The sequence below is a fragment of the Hemitrygon akajei genome, chromosome 5, assembly GCF_048418815.1.
Source record: "Hemitrygon akajei chromosome 5, sHemAka1.3, whole genome shotgun sequence".
Lineage (NCBI taxonomy): Eukaryota > Metazoa > Chordata > Chondrichthyes > Myliobatiformes > Dasyatidae > Hemitrygon > Hemitrygon akajei.
Genome location: NC_133128.1, coordinates 66,638,553 through 66,662,056, shown reverse-complemented (window position 1 = coordinate 66,662,056; position 23,504 = coordinate 66,638,553). Strand labels below are relative to the sequence as shown.

Genomic DNA, 23,504 nt, shown 5'->3' with positions numbered 1-23,504 from the left:
ACAGTACTCACAGTTCTACGGTAGGAATTATTTATATTAGCTATGTCAGTTCTAAAGATATAGGTCCTCTTAATCTATTTGTTATTGATACAACAAACTTGCAGATTATCAGGAACACAGTTAAAAGATCATCTCAAATGAGCACTTCTCTTGTTATCCCAAAGAGTAATAAAGTGATGTACTTTCCAGTACATCAAATCGACACTCAACATACCATGTTCAGCTTGGGTCTCTAGTCACACATCTTTCGTCATCATAAAGGCAACTGAGTTCCCTATTTGGTTTTGTTTTGCAGAACTTTTAACTTAAACTGATCAAATGGATTAGACTTTTAATGATGGAAAGTTTTCAAATGTATACAGTTTCAATGCCCGTCCACTCTGTTGGCCATGAATAAATCTGTCTTTAATTTATGTTTAATCTCACCTGTCCCAGCAAATAATTGACGTCTGGTTAGGTTATGGAATCATCTGTGTGTAAATGGATGCCACATTTATCAGCCACATTTAAAAATGCCACTCTTTGACTAGTCAAGACACCCTAGAGTTGTGAAAGATGTAAATTTATGACTTGCTCTGATTCCTCTACAATATTGCAGGCCTCCACACCATCTCATCTGTGCTTTATATCTTCATCTTTGTCAAGTTCAATAAACTTTTATCAGTTGCGCTACTCTTCCCCCACTTAATAATGTTCAGTTTATGCCAAACTTTGCTCTCTGTATTTCATGCATTGTTCTGATAATTTATTATGTGTTTGTGCCTTCTCTGTATTGTCTTCCAAATCAACACCTCAACTAATCCTCTCCCCATTCCTTTTTCCTCACCCTGTCCCTTTCACGTATATTTGTGTCTCCTTCCCACCCCTCTGCCTTTCTGTTATCTGTCCCAATGTTTGCCTCAAGCTCAACAATTTTCTCAACTTTAGACTTAGCATGTATCTGATCTTTCTTGTACCCACTTCTCCCTTAATTTCATCTTTGCTTGCTGGCTTTTCTGCCCCATGGTTCTCAGAAAATGGAATTCCCTTCCTAAAAGCTTCTACCACACATTTCTACTTTGCTAAGACCTCCCAACATTTTATCTTTGTGACAAACTCTATCAGTTACCTTGGCACCCATTTCCCTCACAACTTTGGTGAAAGGCTTTGTTTATTTCCCCAAATAATGCAAGTGAAGTTGCATGGAATTGTTGACATTTAAGCAAGGTTCTAGCACTTGTGGTAAATAAACTAAATCAAACCTAAGTATTACTACAAATAATACAATTAATAATAGTGAGTGTTTTGATTCTTACTCTGGATTCTGTTCCCTACCAGGTGGCATATAGAGTGAAATACAGACCTTTTATTATGACTCTTCTTTGCTCCTACATATATATGAAAATATCAGGTACCTGCTGTTTTGAGGTTTTTAGCCTCAAACTTGGAAATGGGGAAGCCATTTAGTTCATGTCCAAATATAATATATTCATTACACTAATTCAAAAGAAGCATAAACTAGACCTGACATTCCAGAGAAGTCGATATGTTCCTTTGGCATTGTGATAGGATCGAACTTGAAAAGAATAATATCTGTGCAATAAGTATAAAATATCATTAGGAACACTGTTAACTCAGGCCCAAATTCCATTCAACATATTGTACAAAACACAAAAGCTAAGTTCAGGATGTCATTTGAAACTAAGGTTCTCCATTCTTTCATTGGTGCATGTAAAACTTATCATGAAATGAAGTGCTGAGAATGGTGGTGTGTTCTCCCAGTATCTATGCTAATAATTATTCCTTCGTTGACATTATTATTTGCACTGTTTGGTCATTATTTCTTTATAGGACACTACTGTGTGGAGACTGGATGAATGTTTCCAGCAGCGCCAATATTTCACAAGTTGTTCCTTGAATAAGAGATGCTTAGATGGCAAAAGGGGCAAGCACTATTTGTGGTCCATTTACAAATTGTTGCAGAGATGTTAATTCCAAAATATAATATCTTGTGTGATTTTCTGTTCAACATTAATAGGTTACTTACTGGAATGCAGTAATGGATAGAGTAATATCTCGCAATGTGACAAATATTTTAATTTTCATATAAAGAACAAAAAATTTCTTGGCTATCTGTTTGAATGAAGATACTGTTTTGAGATGACCTTCTGCTTTAATATACTTTACAATAAAAGATTAGCACTCTAATTTTCCACTCCAAACAGTGACCAGTTTTACATAAGTATCACTGAATTTGATTACATGGAAGATGAAATAGAACCATGAAGCTTTTATTTTACAGCACACCAGGTTATTCCACATCAGAGTTCATTTTAATTGGGAAAACAATGAGGTTCTTGTTACCTTATATTCTTATCGGAGCATTTGTCATGTTGTACCAGCATTCCATTTAGTTGTTTTAAGAATCAGAATCAGGTTTAATCTCACCGGCATATGTCATGAAGTTTGTTGTCTTTGCGGCAGCAGTACAATGCAATACAGAATAATAGAGTTAAAAAAAAGCCATCAATTACAGGAAGTATATATACTTCCTAAATAGTTAAATAATTAGTGCAAAAATAAATTTTTTAAAAAATAACAACAATTAGTGAGGTCATGTTCATGGGCTTCAATGTCCATTCAGAAATCGGATGGCAGAAGGGAGAAGCTTTTCCTGAATCATTGAGTGGGTGCCTTCAGGCTTCTGCATCTCCGTCCTGATGGTCGCAATGAGAACAAGGCATGTCCTGGGTGGTGGGGGTCCTTAATGGTGTGTGCCGCCTTTCTGAGGCACCGCTCCTTGAAGTTATCCAGGATACTATGAAGGCTCGTGCCCATGATAGAGCTGACTAAGTGTACATCTCTCTGCAGCTTATTTCGATCCATGCAGTAGCCCCCCCACCCCCCCAGACACATACCAGATGGTGATGCAACCATTTAGAATACTCTCCACGGTATATCTGTAGAAATTTGTGATTGTCTTTGGTGACTTAACAAATCTCCTTATACTCCTAATGAAATATAGCCACAAAATAAATTGCTTTCTGGAAAAAGTCACACATGGATTAAAAATAAAGTTAGACTAAAAATTTTTAATCAGTTACGATTGATAGGTTGGTAAGGTAAAATAAGTACAATGGAAGTGAAGCGAAGGCATAATATTTGAAATCATGTGGCTTATTTTTGTTCAGAATTTTGAAGAAATGAGGGAAAATGTTTTTAGACATTGAATTTCATGTTTAGCTCATTACAGTGCTCTACAGTGGCAGTTTTGCTGTGCCCTGCTCCCCCTACCTGGTTCATCTGGTAGTCAAGTGTTGGTCCATTCCTTCTACCAAGGGAGTTCTTTGCCTTCACACAATGGCAAGTCTAATCATCTGGCTGTACTTCAAATCATGGCATATAAACTGACACTGAGGACTGCGGCACTAGTGCTGAGGACCACGAAGGTCTGGATGTGTATGTCACCAACTTCATCAAGATCTGCCTGGATGAGTGTCTGCTTTAAGAGCATACCAAGTCTTCCCAAACCAGAAGCCCTGGATGAACAGTCTGCTGAGGGCTAAATATATGATGTTCAAGACAGTCAATCCTCCTTTCCTCCTTTCCTCGGTTGCCTTCCCCTTTCCTTCCTCCACCCTTCCTTCTTGCCTCCCTTTCTTCTGCTCCATCCCTCTATCCCTACCTTGCTACATTATTGCACAGTTAGAGCAGTGGGGATGCCAGGCTGTACAGTGACATGCTTCTCTTGTGGGATGTGGAAAGGCAGGGTCGGCCTCCGGGGAAGTGACAACCTGTGCAGCTGGGATGTTTTTCGCTTGAACTGGAGGGGAAATAATAGTCTTGTGGGAAGGTTTGCATGGGAGGGGTTAGGGATTTGAAAATGGAATTGCAGGGGGATGAGGACCAGAGAGCCAGATAGTGGAGTGGTTGTGGGGAAAGATGTCGTTAAGCCTACAACCAAAGTCAGGAATCGAAAGATTGTGTATGGTGAGACTAATATTCTGAGTTCTGCATATTTCAATGCAAAGTGTATTGCAGGAAAGGCAGATGAGCTGAGGGCATGGATCAGTATGTGGAATTATGACCATAATACATAGGAGCAGAATTAAGCCATTCAGCCCATCGAGTCTGCTCCGCCATTGCATCATGGATGAACCCAGATCCCACTAAACCCCATACACCTGCCTTCTCGCCATATCCTTTGATCCCCTGACCAATGAGGAAACTATGAACTTCTGCCTTAAATCTACCCATGGACTTGGCCTCCACCGCAGTCTGTGGCAGAGTATACCACAGATTCACTATTCTCTTGCTAAAAAAAGTTCTCCTTACCTCCGTTCCAAAAGGTCGTCCCTCAATTTTGAGGCTTGCCCTCTAGTTCTGGATACTGTACCTCTGCCTTGGGAAACATCCGCTCCACATCCACCCTATTTAGTCCTTTCAATATTTAGAAGATCCCGCCGCATTCTTCTAAATTCCAGTGAATACAGGCCCAAAGCTGCTAAACACTCCTCATATGTTAACCCCTTCATTCCCAGAATCATCCCCATGAACCTCCTCTGGATGCTCTTCAATGACAACACATCATCCTTTCTGAGATATGGGGCCCAAAACTGTTGGCAATACTCCACGTGTGGCCTGACTAGTGTCTTATAAATGCTCGACATTATCTGTTTGCTTTTATATTCTATTCCCCTTGAAATAAATGCCAACATTGCATTTGCCTTCTTTACCACAGACTCAACCTTAAAATTAACCTTCTGAGAGTCTTGCATGAGGATTCTGAAGTCCCTCTGCACCTCTGATGTTTGAACCTTCCTCCCACTGAGAGAATAGTTTGCACTATTGTTCCTTTCAGCAAAATGCATTATCATACATTCCTCAACATTGTAGACTTTAGTAAGACTTGAAAGCAGGAGGGCAGGGTGGGCAGCTCAATGTTCCAGAGTTCCATTGCTTTAGAGGTGATAGAGTGGGAGAGATCAAATGGGGAAGGATGGCATTACAGATAAGGGAAAATGTCATGGCAGTACAAACTGGAAAACATGTCTACTGAGCTCTAAATGGGTGGAAATAAGGATTAAGAAAGGAATGACCATGTTAATAAGATTATATTATAGACCACCCAGCAGTCCAGGGGATTTAGAGGAGTACATTTATAGATAAATCGCAGACAATTGCAAGAAACATATGGTTGAGAGAGTTGTTGATTTTAACTTTCCATATATTGACTGGGACTCCTATGTTTTATAGGGCTACATGGGATAGAGTTTGTAAAAAGTGTTCAGGAAAGTTTATTTAATTTGTACATAGAAGTCCCATCTAGAGAGAAAGTGGTACTAGATCTTCTATGAGGGAATAAGAAAGGACAGGTGACAGAAATTTTTGTGGGGAAGCATTTTGCATCTAGTAATCATAATACCATGAGTTTCAAGATAATTATGGAGAAGGATAGGTCTGGTCCTCAGGTTGAGACTCTAAATTGGAGCAAGGCCAATTTTGATAGTATTAGAAAGGTTCTGTCAAGCATGGATTGGACTGGTTGTTTCTGGCAAAATGTACTTGGTAAGTAGGAGGCTTTCAAAAGTGAAATTTTGTGAGCACAAAGTTCGTATGTTCCTGTCAGAATAAGAGGCAAGTGTAACCGAGCCTTGGTTTTTGAGAGTTATTGAGGCCCTGGTTAAGAAAAAGAAGGAGGTGCAGAGCAGATAAAGGCAGGAAGGAGCAAATGAGGAATTTGAGTATAAGAAAAATAATTAAGAAGGAAATCAGGAGGGCTAGAAGAAGGCATCATGAAGTTGCTCTAGCAGACAAAGTGACTGAGAATCCCAAGGGCTTTACAGATATATTAAAAAGAAAGCAAGGAAGACTATTGGTGCTCTGGAAAATTATAGTGGTTATCTATGCATGGAGTTGAAAGAGATGGGGGAGAACTTTAATGAATTCTTTGCATCTGTATTTGCTCAGGAGACAGGATCAATTGGAAGTGAGGCAAAGCAGCAGTGTGATCATGGACCATTTAATGACTCCAGAGCAGGATGTGTTTGCTGTCTTGAGGAAAATTAAGGTGGATAAATCCACAGGGCTTAACAAGGTGTTCCCTCAGATACTGTGGGCGGTTAGTGCAGAAATTGCAGGACCCCTAGCAGAGATGTTTAAAATATCCTTTCCCATGGCTGAGGTGCCAGAGGATCGGAGGATAACTAATGTTCCATTGTTTAAAAAAGGCTTTAAGAATAAGCCAGGAAATTATAGGCTGGTGAGCCTGATGTTGGTAGTTGGGAAGTTATTGGAAGGATTCTAAGGGACTGGACAAACAGTGCCTATAAAAAGTATTCACCCCCCCCCCCAGAAGTTTTCACGTTTTATTGTTTTACAACATTCAATCACAATGGATTTAATTTGGCTTTTTTTGACACTGATCAACAGAGGAAAAAGACACTCGTTTGTGCCAGAGTGAGAACAGATCTCAAAAAAGTGATCTAAATTATTTATAAATATAAAATACAAAGTAATTGATTGCATAAGTGTTCACCCCCTTTAATGACACACCAAACATCACTGGTGCAGCCAGCTGGTTTTTGAAGTCACATAATTAGTTAAATACAGGCACCTGTGTGCAATCAGGTGTTTCAATTGATTATTGTAAAAATACACCTCTATCTGGAAGTTCCCACTGCTGGCAAGTCAATATCCTGGCAAAAAAAAAACAAAAGACAAAAAAGGAAAAAAAAGACAAAAGAATACTCCAAGCAACTCTGTAAAAAGTCTATTGGAAAGCATAAGTCAAGAGATGGATACAAGAACGTTTTCCAAGTCACTGAAGATCCCTTGGAGAACAGTCAGTCATCAAGAAATGGAAAGAATATGGCACAGCTGTAAATCTGCCTAGAGCAGGCCGTCCTCAAAAACTGAGTGATCCTGTAAGACAGAGAGTAGTAAGGGAGGCCATCAAGAAACCTATGACAATAATGGAAGAGTTACAAGCTTCAGTGGCTGAGATGGGAGAGACTACACATACAACAACAGTTGCCTGGGTGCTTCACCAATTGTAGCTTTATGGGGGAGTGCCAAAGGAAAAGCCACTGTTGGGGGTAAAAAGCTCACATGAAATTTCGGCTAGAGTTTGCAAGAAAGTATGTGGGAGACTCTGAAGTCAGCTGGAAGAAGGTTCTATAGTCTGATGAAACCAAAATTGAACTTTTTGGTCATCAGACTAAACACTATGTTTGACGTAAGCCAAATACACACATCAAAAACACACCATCCCTACTGTGAAGCATCGTGGTGGCTGCATCATGCTGTGGGGAAGCTTCACTGCAGCAGGCACTTGTAAGCTTATGAAGGCAGAGGGTAAGATGAATGCAGCAAAATACAGGGAAATCCTGGAGGAAAACTTGATGCAGTCTGCAAGAGAACTGCAACTTAGGGAGAAAATTTGTTTTCCAGCAAGACAATGACCCCAAGCATAATGTCAAAGCTGCACAAGAATGGCTTAAAAACAACCAGGTTACTGTTCTGGAGTGGCCAAACCAGGCTACAGACCTCAATTCAATTGAGAATTTGTGGCTGGATTTGAAAAGGGTTGTTAACTCATGATCCCCGTGCAATCTGACAGAGCTTAAGCAGTTTTGTAAAGAAGAATGAGGAAAAATTGCTGTGACCAGATGTGCAAAGCTGATAGAAACCTATCCACACAGACTCAAGGCCGTAATTTCTGCCAAAGGTGTATCTACTAAATACTGACTCAAAGGGGGTTTGTAAATATGTAATCAATTATTTTGTGTTTAATAATTGTAATAAATTTAGACCAATTTGTAGAAATCTGTTTCCACTTTGATACAAAAGAGTCTTTTCTTTAGATCGGTGTCAAAAAAGCCAAATTAAATCGACTGTGATTCAACGTTGTAAAACAATAAAACATGAAAACTCCCAAGGGGGGTGGGGGTGAATACTTTTTCTAGATACTGTATAAATATTTGAATAGACATTGACTGATTTTGGATAGTCGACCTGGCTTTGTGTGTGGTGGGTCATGTATAACCAATCTTATGGAGTTTTTCGAGGAAGTTACCAGGAAAGTTGGAGTCAAGGCAGTGGATATGGTCTACACGGACTTTAGCAAGGACTTTGACAAGATTCTGTATTGGAAGTTGGTCAAGAATGTTCAGTCGCTTGGCATTCGAAATGAGATACTAAGTTGGATTGGGCATTGGTTTCACAGGCAAAGCCAGAGAATGGGAGTAGATGCCTGCCTCTCTGACTGGAGCCTGTGACTAGTGGTGTGCTGCAGGAATCAGTGCTGGGTCAGTTGTCTATATCAATGGTCTGGATGATAATGTAGTTAACTGGATCAGCAAATTTGCAGGTGGCACCAAGATTGGGGTTGTAGTGGACACTGAGGAAGATCATAAAAGCTTGCAGCAGGATCTGGGTCAGCTGGAAAAATGGGCTGAAAAATAGCAGATGGAATTTAATGCACACAAGTGTCAGGTGTTGAACTTTTGTAGTACAAACCAGCATAGGACTTGCACAGTGAGTGGTAGGGCACTGAGGAGTGTGATAGAATAGAGAGATCTGGAAGTACAGATGCATAACTCCTTGAAAGTGGTACCACGTGCAGAGAGTTAATGACCTGAGTTGTAGGGAAAGATTGAATAGGTTAGGATTTTATATTCTCTAGTATGTTGAAGAAAAAGGGGAGAGTTGATAGATGTCTACAAAATTATGAGGCGTATAGATAGCTTAAATGCAAGCAGGATTTTTACACTGAGGTTAGGTGAGACTGGAACTAGAGGTCATGGGTTAAAGGCGAAATGTTAAGGGTGACACGAGGAGGAAATTCTTCACTCAGAGGACGGTTGGAGTGTGAAACGAACTACCAGCAGAAGTGGTGGATGTGGGTTTGATTTCAACATTTAAGAGAAATTTGGATACGTACATGGATGAGAGTCGTATCAAGATCTATGGTTCGGGTGTATGTCATTGGGCCTAGACGGATGAATAGACAGACCAGTTTCCGTGCTGTGGTGTTCTATGACTCTGTAACTCTTAAGTTCCTCTAAGGCAAAACCTAACAGCATAAGTGACAGTGATGCTTTACTCCTTCACAAGCTCAATACCTCTTATGCACACATTGAAATGGAGAATAACAGTACAGCTGTGTGAATCCCAACAACATTGGCGACACTGTGATCGCTATCTTAAGAGGCCAATGTCAGAACACCCTTCAAGTGTGTGAATCCTTGGCAAGGCATTGGGCCTGTATGGTGTGCTTGATATGGTATTGTTTTCCTGATCAGTCGACTGGTGTTTTTAAGCATATCTTCTGCTGCAATGTGAGGTTCCCACCTGTTTCAACTATCATACTAGGGCCCAAAATAAAACCAGGGTGAGCTACTTGGATGACTGTCGACTGGTAACACTTACATCTACCATAATAATGAGCTTCAAGACAATGGCTATTTTGAAACTTAACTCCAGCCTGAGCAGGGGCTTGGATCCACAGTAATTTGCATACTACCACAAGTCTAAGCAGATCCAATATCTTTGACAAGAGCAAAACATATGTCAGACTACTGTTTAACAATTACAGCAATGCCATGATCCCTTCAGTCACAGAACTTCAAAGAGTACAGGCCCTTCGGCCCACAATGTTGTGCCAACCTTTCAACCTCCACCAGGATCATCCCACATAGCTCTCTGCTTTTCTTTCATCAATATGTCCATCTGCCCATCTAAGAGTCTTAAATGTCCAATGTATCTGCTTATATCGCCATCCACTGCGGTGGGTTCCATTCCACTCCTGTGTAAAAAAAAAACCCTTATACTTCACTCGAATCACCTTAAAGGTCTGTCCTCTCCTACACAAAATGCTGGAAACCCTTAGGGCCTGAAACGTTGAGTGTATTCTTCTCCGCTGCTGATGCCTGGCCTGCTGAGTGCCTCCAGCATTTTGTGTGCATTGCTCAGATTTCCAGCATCTGCAGATTAGTGAAGGTTGTTAACTCTATCTTTGCCACTTATAATCTCATCCTTCCTCCAAAGAGAAAAGCCCCAGCTCACTCAACCTCTCTTCAAGCTTCTAAACCTGGGTCTCTGCAACAGGATCCTCATCAGAATGAGGATCAGGTTCAATATCACCGGCATATGTTAACTTAGCAGCAGCGCAATGAAATACATGATAAACATAGAGGAAAAATAAATAAATTAGATCAAGTATATATATCTGCATATTAAATAGTTAAATTAAGAATCATAGTGCAAAAACAGAAATAAGAAAATGAGGTACTGTTCATGGATTCCATGTCCATTCAGAAATTGTATGGCAGAGGGGAAGAAGCTGTTCCTGAATCACTGAGTGCATGCCTTTGGGCTTCTGTGCCTTCTTCCTGAGAGTTAGAATGAGAAAAGGGTGTGTCTTGGGTGATGGGGGTCTTTAATAATGGGCACCACTCCTCAAAGATGTCTTGGATGCTACGGAGGTTAGTACACAAGATGGAACTGACTAATTTTACAAATTTCTGTAGCTTCTTTCGATCTTGTACAGTAGCTACCCACCCCCTTCCCCCAGTACCAGACGGTGATGCAGCCTTGGTACATCTGTAGAAGTTTTCGACTGTTTTAGGTAGCAAACAAAATCTCCTCAAACTCCTGATGAAATATATCGGCTGTCTTGCCTTCTTTATAGCTGCATTGATGTGTTGGGACCAAGTGAGGTCCTCGGAGATGATGACACCCAGGTATTTGAAATTGCCTACTCTTCCCACTTATGATCCTTCTGAGGCTTGGTTTGTGTTCCCTTGTTTCCCCCAATCATCTCTTTGGTCTTACTGACATTGAGTTTAAGGTTGTTGCTCGATACCACTCATCCAGCTGGTATATCTCACTCCTGTATGCCTTCTTGTTTCCATCTGTGATTCTGCCAACAATGGTTGTATCATCATTATAGATGGCTTTGAGCTGTGCCTAGTCTCATAGTCATGGAGATCACCATTAGCATGGATCAGTAATAACATCTCCTCATCTACAGTCAACACAGGCACACCTCAAAGATACTCTCTTTCCACAGTTCTGACTCTGTGGCTAGACACAGATGAGATGCCATCTGTAAATTTGCTGATAACATTACTGTTGGTGCCAGAAACTCAGATGATGATGAGAAGACATGCAGAAGTGGGATTGATTGGTTGAGCGGTGTTGTAACAGCAACTTTGCCCTCAACATCTGCAAGACCAAGGATTTGATTGCGGGCTTCAGGAAGGAGAAGTCAGAAGAACACACCAGTCTTCATTGAGGATTCAGAGGTGGAAAGGGTGAGTAGCCTTAAGTTCCTCATTGTCACATCTTCGAGGATATATCTTGGGGCCAACAAAATAACGCAACCATGAAAAAGTTCATTTGGAATTTGAAAAGATTTGGTATGTCACCAAATATATTTGCAGATTTTTATACATGTGTTTAAGATAACATTATGACTGGTTGCATCACAGCCTCATATGGAGGCTCTGATGCACAGGATCACAAGAGGCTACAGAGGGTTGTAGAGTTAGCCAGCTCCATTATGGCGCAACTCTCTCCACCAGTGGGGACATCTTCAGAAGACAGTGACTGAAGGAGGTGGCATCTATCACTATGAACCCTCACCATCCAGTATGTATTAGCATGTACAGAGAAAACTGATGAGACACATTCAGTGATTTGAAACCATTTCTTCCCTACACCCTGAGATTTCTAAATAGTCATGGATTCATGAACTGTCCCTCATTATTCCTTTTGGTTTTGCATTATTAATTTATTTTGTATTTTATTGTAATTTTATGTCTTTGCACTGTACTGCTGCAAAACAACAAATTTCATGTCATGTAAGTCAGTGATAATAAACCTGATTCTGGTTCTTTGTATTTGCTTTTCATTAATGAACTTTTCCTCCATCCATGTTATATGGATGTGAATGATATTTGTTTCAAATAGAAATGAGCAAACTCATGTTTCTGTAATATTTTTTAAATTGTTACACTTGGAATTGGTAAAAAGAATACATATTCATTATAAACTTTTATTGATAGCTTTGAAATATCTTCAGATGTTGATATTTTAACCAATCCCTCTACGTCATCACTACATTCTCTTATCAGTTCCAAGTACAATTAGACTGCAGAGTTCAAAAATGGAAGAACTGATCCCTACAATTTGTTGCAGTTTTGAAATGAGATTAAAGAGTTGACAAAGCAAGTGTTTGCTTGGGCAGAGTAACACATACAAAATCCTGATGAAGGGTCTTGGCCAAAAACCTGAACAGTTTATTCATTTCCATAACAACACATCCAAACAAGCTGGATGAACTCAGTAGGTCGGGCAGCATCTGTTGAAAGGAGCAGTCATTTCCATAGTTTCTGGCTAACCTGCTAAGTTCCTCCAGCATTTTGTATGTGGCGCTCTAGATTCCCAGTATCTGCAGAATCTCTTGTCTTTTTGTACAGGCAGACTCTTTTTAATTTTGGAATTAGTTACCTTTTGAAATCAATTTTTATTCCATGATCTTTCTTTTTTGATAATGAATTTTAATAATTTGACTTCATGACCCGAGGAGAAGTGATTTATCATTATGGTACTAGGGTAAGACATATTAATTACTTGTGTGATCTTATGAATTGTGAATGGGTTTTGGTGGATAGTGGTGCCAGGGATGGGTGAGGGGCATTCCAGATGACCTAGTGGTGTTGCAGAAAATGTTGATGGAGGAGATGGGCTTTTTTTCAATAGTTACTGTGTCAGTGAAGAAAACAGTGAAGAGATTTTATTTTACAGAATGAGGTTTATGATCTCAAAAGCATTACCTGAAAGGATAGTGGAAGCAGATTCAAAGATAGCTTTCAAAGTAGAGAGATAGGTATTTAAAGGGAACGATTTACAAAGCAATAGGGAAAGAGCAAGTGAGTGGGATAGCTTCACCAAAGGCATGCTGGTGAAATGATACCTTATTAAGCTGTTCAACTCCAATTCTCAGCAGTGATGGTAACAGCATTTGAATTTGGTGTTTTTGAAGCACAATTTCTATTTTTATGCTTAGTACTGTACAGCAGATACTGGGTCGAATTCCAAACAAGCATTTTGATACCACTAGGGTAAGGCACATGCTTTAAATAAACAAGGTATTGTAGTTGTGCGACAGTCACTTACTGATTTCTTGTTTCACTTCTACATGCCTTTATAGTTGCACATTGTTTTTGTACTATTGTTCTTATGATCTGCTTATATTGTTTAGGGGAATATAGATTTTACTTGTCTGGTGGCAGTGATTTTGAAAATCGAAAACTTGTAAATCGAAGAACACTATTTAGCCAATGTGCACAAAGTACTGTCTTTCCCCTTTGCCCTGAGCTGTTAACCATAGTGAAACATTTAACCTTTTCAGTTCCACAGGAACTTTTGCTATCTTGACTCAGTAACCATAATTCAGTATCAGCAGGCTATTTATCAGTAGGCCATATTGGCAGCCCAGTCCTGACCCTTATTAAGATCCCACAGATGCCTTTCTTGTAAAAAGTGCTGATTGGGCTATGAAACCCTTGGAATAAATCTCTCTTTCTCAATCAGAAACTTGTCATTGCCTCGTTCTATGAAACAAGAGTAATCTTTCTCCCCTGTGTTCTCTCCTCCCCTCTTCAAATCCATCTCTCATCTTTCCATTTTTGTTTCCTTTCCCATACACTTCCTCCAGACCCTCATCACCCATTTATATCCCCCTCCCACCGCTGATTCTATCCACCTTCCATGCACACACTGTACCCATCAAATCCCCTCCCTTATCTGGTTCCGTTTGCCTTTCATCTCCCCTTTAATGGTAGCCATGGTCACTTGCATAGGAGATTTCAGCACTTGTAGCCTTTGAATCTCTGCTTATCAGCCTGAAGCCTCGATGCTTCTTCACCATTCGCTCCCCAACGTGACTTTATCTGCTTTACTTTTGTCTCCTCTATCTATCGCTCACCTGCCCCTGTCTCCCAGGCTACTCCCTCCCTATTTACCTCTGGCTCCTTCTACCTGTGGTCCTTTACCCAGGCTTGGTCTGCCTATCACCTCCCAGTTTTACCCTTCTTTCTTTATATTGGCTTTTTTTATCTACCTATCCTCAGTCCAGATGTAGGGTCTCAACTCGATAAGTTAGTAATTCCTCAGACACCCCCTCCCCCACTTAGGCCACTTGGTCTGCTGAGTTCCTCCTGTAGTTTGTTGTTTGTGTCTCCACTTCAAGCTGTCTTAGAATTTAACAGGATAATCAGAAGTAGAAACTTTAAGTTGACACGGCATACTCCCCTTTCCCTCCTGACTCGCAACACTGAAGCTTTAGTGCTATTTGAATTCCTTACAGCTTCCAAGACTAAGATCCACTAACTGAGTAAAATTGAGGATTCTGTCTTGAAGCTTACAGGCATTTTAGTCAGTATGTATGATTTTTCTCATTACTGGAGATTGTCTTGCATTAAGTTTTACCATAGTAGTGTATTGAATGGATTTTCATCAACCATTGCACATTTAATAAGTAATCAACATCACTGCTCAAGTAGCAGATGTAATGATCTTCTTTAGACATAATTGGAAAATGGTCTTCTCTGACCAGAGTGTGTGTGTGGCCTCTGTCAGTTGTGGTTGACCCATGGGTACTGGGCCTCTGGTAGTCACTGGGAGTGGCCTCTCCAAGGCGCAAGCTGGAGATCCGTCTGTTGCCCATGCAGTGGGACCCCCCCCCCCCCCCCATGCTGATGACAGGTCCAAAGGAACGATGAACGTCGATACAGTTTGGTGCCAGCAGCATCGGAGGAGTTGCCGTGCCGGTGCTGGGTACAGCAGTCAGCTGCCTTCGGGACTCCAATTCTGGATTTTTCCTCGGGGTTTACTTCTGAAGGCTTTCCCGTGAGCAGGTATAGCCACCAGGCAGTGGAGGTTTGAAATCTGAGTTTTCCCTCTCCTAGATGAGCTACCATCTGTGGTTAATGAGCCCCATCTGCCTGGATGACCAGAGTATATGGCAATAAAATAGGAAATACTGGAAATGGAATCTGGATTGACATCTGGAAAAGGGAATACATTGGTGGAATTTCCTTAACAAAATCCTTTTAATTCCTTTCAAATGAATCTAGTTCAATGTTTATGCTGAAAGGGATGGATGTTTGGTGAAATCAATAGGTTTATATTGCATAATTTGGGATTCACAGAGACCCTAGTGAATTCTGCATGTGAGGGTAGTTAGTTGTAATAGTTCGAAGTATATATATGTCACCAGATACAACCCTGGGATTCATTTTCTTGTGGGCATACACAGTAAATCCATGGATTAATAACCATGACAGAATCATTGAAAGACTGCACCAACTTGGGTGATCATCTAATGGTCATGCCAAGGTTGTGAAAAGTGTTACCTAAATAGCCGAATGATGAGCTGTCCTTAATATTTCCTCAATTTGTAAACTTAGCTTCTCCAGATGTTTGTTTCCACATCTAGTCCCTTGCTTCAAGGGAGAACTAATTCCACGCAGATGTGTTTAATGCATTAAATTGGTTTTTGCCCTTGTGCAATTTTACATGTTTTGTTGATTATTAGAAAGGTAGTATAAATTTGCTGCTTTGCATTCTTACAGTAGTCTTTGCACCAACAGTAAAAAAAATATCAAGCAAGTAGATTTACTTTTAAAATATAGGTAAATACTCTTGATTGATTAAATATGCTTAAGCTATTCATGAACAGCAGCTTATAAACACAATTTGAAAACTAGGGATGCTGCTGTTCAGTTTATCTGTTCGAAGTAAATAATAAAATGTTAATCTTTGAGCCAAATAGAAGTTTTATGTCATAGTAAACTATGTGATGCTGTAGAGATAAGAGTTCTTGATTTTCTCAAATGCATAATCATCACTTGAATTACATGCTTTGTTCTTTATTCAAAATTATTTTGAATGGAATATATGACACTGCTGAGGTGAAGTATGAGCTCTTTGAACCGTTTACTTTATTCTCAGCATTGAAGATGAAAATTGTGAGGTCTTGTATAATGAAGTAGAAGTGTTTCACACAATTGAGGAAAATAAATGAAATTATGCTGTCACTTCAGATTCCAAGTAGCCCTGTTACATTCTTGACGGGGACTATATAATGGCTTTGTTATTTTGAGAAATAGCATTAATTATATAGAATGTGTTTATTGTTCTTATAACTTTTTATGTGGGAAAAAAATTGCATGGTATTTTAACCTACATTTCCACAATTCTCTTTTGGTGGGTAGACAAGAGACATTACCACCAGTAACCTTAAACAGTGGTTGCAGAAGCATGCTGAATGTTGCATCATATTTTTCTGTTTTTAAGATGTAAAAATTTAATCAGTACTTTTTCCCCCAATTTATCCTTCACATTTCTCAGTGAATATCTTTGTTTTTCAAGTCGTAATTCATTGTTCTACTCATGCCATTTTATTTCACTAGCTTTTGCTAAATTGGTTTGATGCACGGTGTGTTTGTTTGTCATTTATATGATGTATTATCACAATAGTTGAGCGACATTTTTTAAACTAAGTTAGCCAACCCATCAACTCATTAAGTAAGAGTCTAGCTGAATCTTTAAGTTAAGTTTCAGCTCCGTACAGATGATAACTTAAGAACTAAAATAATGATTGGAGTTCAGTTAAGTCATTAGCAATGCATATTCCCACCTCATAATGGAGGATGTTTGCTGACTTATAAAATTGGACATGGAAGAACTTGGAAGAGTTAGGAAATTGGTTCGAGCAAATATCAAATGAGATTATCAAAAATTACTTTGGCACACGTATTAAATGACTTAACTTTGCTCAGATTAAGTTGTATACATACTGCTTCATTGAAACAAAAGTTTTGATTTTGATTACAAATTCTATTCCACAGAATTGGCCATTTATTCTTCATGAACATTGGAATCTAATTTTTCACAGGAACTCTTTTTCACAGCAGTTTCTGACCCAGCTAGAATAAAAATGTCTCTATTTTCCTAACTCCTGTCATAATTGAAACCAATATACAGACAGTCCAACTAGAAAATTGATTATATATGAAAATGTATATTAAAGAAATCTTGAAGAATTATTTCAGATGATGAAATGCAATTTTTCATATTGGTACTCTCAGCATCAATAAGATCAAGTAATTTTGTAGAATTATGTGGTTTTGCTTACCTACGTGATGCAGTTTGTTGTTTCAAATCTCATTGCTTCTTCCCTATTGAAAATCATATTGTATTTTCACGCCAGCTAAGTACTTACGAAGAACGCATTGTTACTGTGCGGAGTGAAAGGATATTGCCTGAACCCTCTTACATGCCTTCTGCCTACCTGACAGAGGTACACCAGCTTCACAAAGCTGTGTCTGATGTGGCGCTTCTCCTCAAGTCTCCTGAGCTTCAAGCCAAGGACTTCGAAGATTTCTCAAAGCAGGATGCATGTTTAAAGGTAGGACACACTGAGTGAACATTATTAAGTTGAATCAAGTTAACTGAAAAATATGCAATAATCAATCATGAACAGTGAAGAAAAATAAAAAGAAGCTTGAATAATTAGATTCTGTTACTAACAAATTAATTCCAGTCTTTGAGAGCTCAGCCTTGCCATCATGTGTAGCTTTGGGAACTTTTTGGCATATGAAAATGTGTATGCTAGTCACATTGGAACTGGAGTCATTTAACCCATCATATCTACCAGATGAATTTTGAGAATTGTAGGCGAAAATTGAATTATATAATAATAAATATTCAACTTCAATATACTTAAAATTTCTTTCTCCTTGTAAAGATGTAAACACTTCGCATGATTTAATATTTATCGACATGTCAAGGCAAGACTTTTAAGAAACTTTGCCCTCTTTTGAATTACCTCTTTTGGAAATAGTACTGATTTCTGCATTGTAGTTTCGGAAGGGTCATTCACTATTGCCTTTTAATTCAGTTTTTCATTAAATTCTATTAGTTTTTACACATCTCAGAGAAATAAAATCTTGTATCCTTTTATAATTCAAGGCCTTATTTGCAAGTATCACAGTTCATATCTAGAATGTAGGTAGAATTATCATTTAATTGTCTTAAAGATCAGAATATTCTTTCAAAAGTGTGGCATGCACATCTGTTCACAGAATGCTAAATGTGATGGACCATGAAACTAGAACTAAATATCTACTGGCTTTCAAATTCTGAATGTGTTGTGATATTGATTTCTCATGTTGAGCTAACCACTTTACTCATCGGTTCTCTTGCCCTGTTTAGCACTGCCTCAGTTGTCATTCATATTTTCAAAATATGCTGAAAGCTTTTGTTGTTGCCAACTGCTGCTGAATAGCTGAAAATGAAATATTTCTAAAATCCCAAGCTTTGATACCTGATTTTAGTATAGACATCAACTATCTTCAGTTATCTTTCCTCCCCACATCCATTTATTAAATATTGCAGTACTCTGATGGAGGTCTTAAAAATATAATGTCACTTCAATACTTTCCAATTGCTTTGAAAAGAAATCCTTATAAATTGCTAGATTGGGTGCTCATGTTTAAAAATATCCACTTGTTTATTTATCATAGAATCTGTAAATGTCATGTCTTTCCCTTACTTTTAACAGTTACTCTGCATTTATGACCCTTACATGCTTTCTAATTTTCTGGTATTTAACCGTTGTACAAGGTGTATACTTGACCTCACTCTGGCTTGGTCTAAAAACTGTTGACCTCCACGCTTGCATCAATTTTTTTAGCAACCAGATCTTCTTTTGATTATATGCTACTCTTTGATGTATGTCCACAACTAATCATTTGTTTCTCTACATAGATCTGATATGATTACAGCTAACATCAACTCTTATGATATTGATTGCTCTGGTTACACATAACTATTGCCTTAGGTTTAATTTAGCTGAACTAATAAATTGTCAGGCAATGCAATCATGGGCACAGTTCCATCTTATTCTGAAATAAATCTCCTGCTGCTAGAAATAATCCTTGTACATTCCTGTGATGTTAGAATGGGGAAAAATAGCAGTTATGTTTGACTTGAGTTTAATGAATATTTATTTCCTTATAAATGCATTTATCATTGTCATTATATTGTGGTAGAAGGAAGGAAAATTGTAAAGCTACTCTTTTCTGTGGCTGAAATTAAACTTGAGGTGAAATTGTTCTGAAGCTGTTTCATTGTTCTCTGAATATATACGGTAAATCTTTTTTTTAAAAAAGTCGTGGGATTGAACAGCCCCAAAAACATGCAGGGACTGCTTGTGCAAGTATCTCATTCCCATTCAACCAGAACTCTGCTATATTTGTACTTCCTGCTCAATTTAACAATTTCAGTGTGCAGGCAGCATGAACTGCACAGCTCTGTGGCTCCTCACTGCAGGGAAGTGTTTGGGTTCGTGAGTAGCTCGTCCAGTTGAAGCTATCCTTGTCTGAAAGACAGCCTGCCTCGTTTAAAAGGGTAGTGCATTATGTTGGCAACAAATGAAACTGAAGTTAACTTGGCATGCAGAAAGCATCCTGGTTGTCCAACATAGTACTGGAGACTTTGGTACAGGAAGTAGACAGGATAATTTCACCTGAAAAGGGCCAGAAGGTACTTGAGTAGACAGTGGAAGGGATAGCTGTACAATTCATTACCAGGGTGTCATAAGGGGGTGTTGGGAATGGACCCAAATGCAGGACACAGACACTGAAGTACTAGGAACAGGACAGGACAAAACTAAAGGACGGGACAGGTCGCAGACTAGGCTAGGGAAGCAGGTCCAGGACGAGGGACTGGGAACAAGGAGCCTGGGTGTGGACTCCGAGCCCGAGACTGGACAAAGGCCCAGAACTTGGGTCTTGACTTGGGCTCAGACCCCAAACCAGGCGAAGACATGATCAGGCCTGGGTTCTTGGAGCTTGAGGCTGCGGTCTTGAGGCTTGCATAACTCGGAGGCTGGAGCTTAGAGGCAGACTAGAAACTGTACATCAACATAGAGCCGGGACTTATCCTTCGACAAGCCGGGACTCAACTTTCACTCCACACCAAGGTGGGGCAGGTCCATCCGTCGGGTAATGGCAGAATGGCCTGACTTACCCGACGGAGGCAAAGACAAGACAGATTCCCCCCGCAGGGCAACGGCAGAACAGCCTGACTTACCCCACGGGGCGAGGACAGGAAGAGCCAAACACTGAAGAACGACAGACAGTTCCATCTCTGCTTCGGGGTTGCTCCGAGTCGCAGTTACGGCCAGCAACCTTGGCTGGCTACGGAAACTACCAGATCCGTACCTAGCTCGGAGTGGCTGACGGCCACCCAGCTGGCCCGGGAAACGGCCGACTCCATACCGCAATGATAGCTCTGACTACTGACAGCAAGGCTCCAAGAAGCAATGGTTCTCCAACTCAGCCAAAAGATGGCAAGTGGCCGTTCTAGCCTTCCACCAGCCATTTGCTCCCGGGGAATCTTGACAAGACAACCCCCAACCACACTCAATCCCAGGGCCACTTATATTCCCAGCCCCGAGATGAGCATCAGGTGCTGATGATTAAGTCCAACCGAAACAAGGGACAGCCAGAGGACCCGGAGTCCGGAGTCTGCGGACTGGACCGTGAACCGGAATGCGGACTTCAAACCGGACCATGACTCGGGGATCATTTAGCATGGAGAAGTGATTCCATCTGTAATTGTGGCTTGTAAATATGTACTGAAATATTGCACTCCTGCTATTTACATGGAAGGATACAGATACTATTCTTTGAACCATATTCTCATCTTTCAACAGTATTTGCAGCTAATAGACGGATATCGTACAGTGCACTTACTTCTTAAATTGTGTATATGAATCACACCCCTAATCTGCATATATGGTTATTATTCAACCTCGTTAGGTGTGTCAGCTAAAGACATTGTCAATCATTTGCAGAACGAGGTCATATACAACCAGAGGCAACAGCACCGAGGGACAGAGGTAGATGCCATCAAGGAATTGATGGTGGTCAGTGTTAAAACAACCATTGCAGAGTCCATGATCACCATTAGGGTGGGAGCTGGTGGAAGAAATGTGCAAAGTAAATCCTCCCCCCTTTCCTTCTGACCTCTCCCGCACCTACTAGTTTAATTTCCTGCTGAGAGCACTCGATCTTGTGATTTTCTTCTTGCTGACACTCTTGAACTACTGGGCAATATTGGAAGAGTACAAAAATGAAGATACCACTATTTCACTCATAGCACCACCATTTTGGGCATTCGAGTTACAGTTTACTCACACTTTATCTCAGCAGTAGGGTTTGCATGTAATTGATCATCAGCTGGCATGCAACTAGACCTGGTGGGGTATGTGATACTGCAGCCTTCAACTTGACTAAGTGCAGTTCTGATGTAACAGAACCCAGTCAACAGCAGTTCTGCTGGGTACTGCATGGCTGAAAGATCCTTGCAGAATTTGACAACATCTCCTGCAACACATTACTTGAGGTAATAAATGTCCTCCAAATGGAAGGACACCGGGTCACTGAAATATTGATTGCAATCCCCCTCAAGATTACAATGCTCAAGATGCTGCCATTCCACTTGCTTTCAGTCCTGGCTTGCCGATGCTCCGAAGTACGTATTGAAAGTGTACTGCAGCTGAAAAATGTGCACCACAGGATAATTTTTAATGGTAGTCATATTATTTGGGGTGGGTGGGGGAGGGAGTCTCATTCTCTCAGTCGCTTCACGCCACGGAAACCGGCATAAGCACTGGCCTGATGAGCCAATAAGGCTCGGGACAGACTTTTAACTAACTTAACCCTCAACTAGGTCTCACTATCCACCCAGAGTCAGGGCATTCAAACCAAGATTTTGTTGCTAATTATGACTACTGGTGCAAATATGACCTCCACATATCAAAGGAGTCTTCCTGACATGTGAGTTCTTCAAGCAGGTTCATGTAAGTGTAAACTAACACTTTCACCACCACTTTCACTTCACCTCACCTACTGGTGACAAGACAAAAATCCCACAATCCCATACAGAGCCGGTATAGAATCCACAAACCCACATTCAACAGGCAGGCATCCAGAACAACCTAATCATGCGATTGAACCATAAGAGAGGGGATCCTTTTTTTAAAAAACAATTTCATCCTCTTGCAGAACCATGAATTTTTCACATTTGCTGGAAAGACTGGCAAGGACTGCCCTGTGTTGTACTGTTGCACAGCAGAAGCAGGCAAGCTACCTTCGGTCAGTGAATGGGGCAGACACTGGTTGTTAGAGACAACGATGAAGCACGTGACACCTGCATGTTCTCTTTGTCCTTTCAGCAAGGGTATAAAGTACTATCAATACAAAATGTGGATGATGTAATCTAGTTATTATTTATGAAAGTTTCTGCAGATGATACAAATGCAGAAGATCCATGATATGACCTCAGTTGCTCAGATTGCCTTCCAAATCCTTCCACAGACCCCTCAATGAGCAGTCAGCCTTCCTGTCACCAGTTAAATGTTGCTTGAATCTACTCAGGCATGCAAATGCACTTTGGAAGTATTGCCAAGAGGAATGCACAAAGCTGATGAAGTAATGGAATGCTCCTCCCGCAAGATGTGGGAGTTCAGGGAACCTTGTAGTCTCCCTGATGACTACATCTGTGAGAAATGTACTCAGCTGCATCTCCTATTAGACTGGGTCAGGGAACAGAAGGGGTAGTCATGATCATCTAGGATACTGAGGATATCGAAGATGAGAGTTTTAGTGAGGTGGTCATGAAAACTAACTCATAAGGTATATAACCATTTAGATACTGTTGGGGGAGATGACCTTCCAGAGGCCAGCAGTGTCAGGGTCAGTGGCAAGGAAGGGAAAGGAGAAGCCAGACACTCGATAGCAGGAGACACAGATAGGCATTTCTGTTGCCAAGGTCAAGACTCCATACAGGGTTGCCTCTCTGGTGCAGGGTCAACGATGTCTTGCAGTGGGTAAAGGACATTTCAAGAAGGAAGGGTCAGAAGCCAGAAACTGTGGTTCATATTAGTAGCAATGACATTTGTGGGAGCAGGGATGAAGTTCTCCAAAGTGATTTTAGGGAACTATATCGAAAGTTAAAAAGCAGGATTTTCAGGGTTATAATCACAAGGTTACTACCTATGCTGTGTGCAAGTGATGTGAGAAATGGATACATAGTCCAATTCAATACATTGTGAAGGAGCTGGTACAGGAAGGAGGGCTTCGGATTTGTGGATCATTAAGGCTCTCTTGCAGGGAAAGCGGGACCTGTATAATAAGACAGCCTGCATTTGAAATGGAGGGGAACTAATATCCTGCCAGGAGGTTTTCTCATGCTACTCGGAAGGTTTTGAACTAGAGCAACAGTGGGGTGGGGAGGGAAGCAGGGCCATAGGTGGAAGAAATATGAGCAAAAAAGATAATATGATAGGTAAGGAAGGACAGCAGGGACAAAACACAGACAGGCTATAAAACATAGTGGCATTTGTTATGTTTTGTAACTCCAGAAATTAATCCAAAGAAAAA

General features: G+C 40.3%; 1 protein-coding gene across 9 annotated transcripts in view; it reads left to right on the top strand.

Annotated features, from left to right (window-relative positions):
- dmd (dystrophin) overlaps positions 1-23,504 on the top strand; it is a 1,932,045-nt gene that overhangs the window by 992,282 nt on the left and 916,259 nt on the right. For all 9 annotated transcript variants that reach the window (XM_073045659.1, XM_073045653.1, XM_073045656.1 and 6 more), the window contains one exon: positions 17,264-17,461. In XM_073045659.1, coding sequence (XP_072901760.1) covers positions 17,264-17,461 — 198 coding nt within the window. The remainder of the gene's footprint in view (positions 1-17,263; positions 17,462-23,504) is intronic.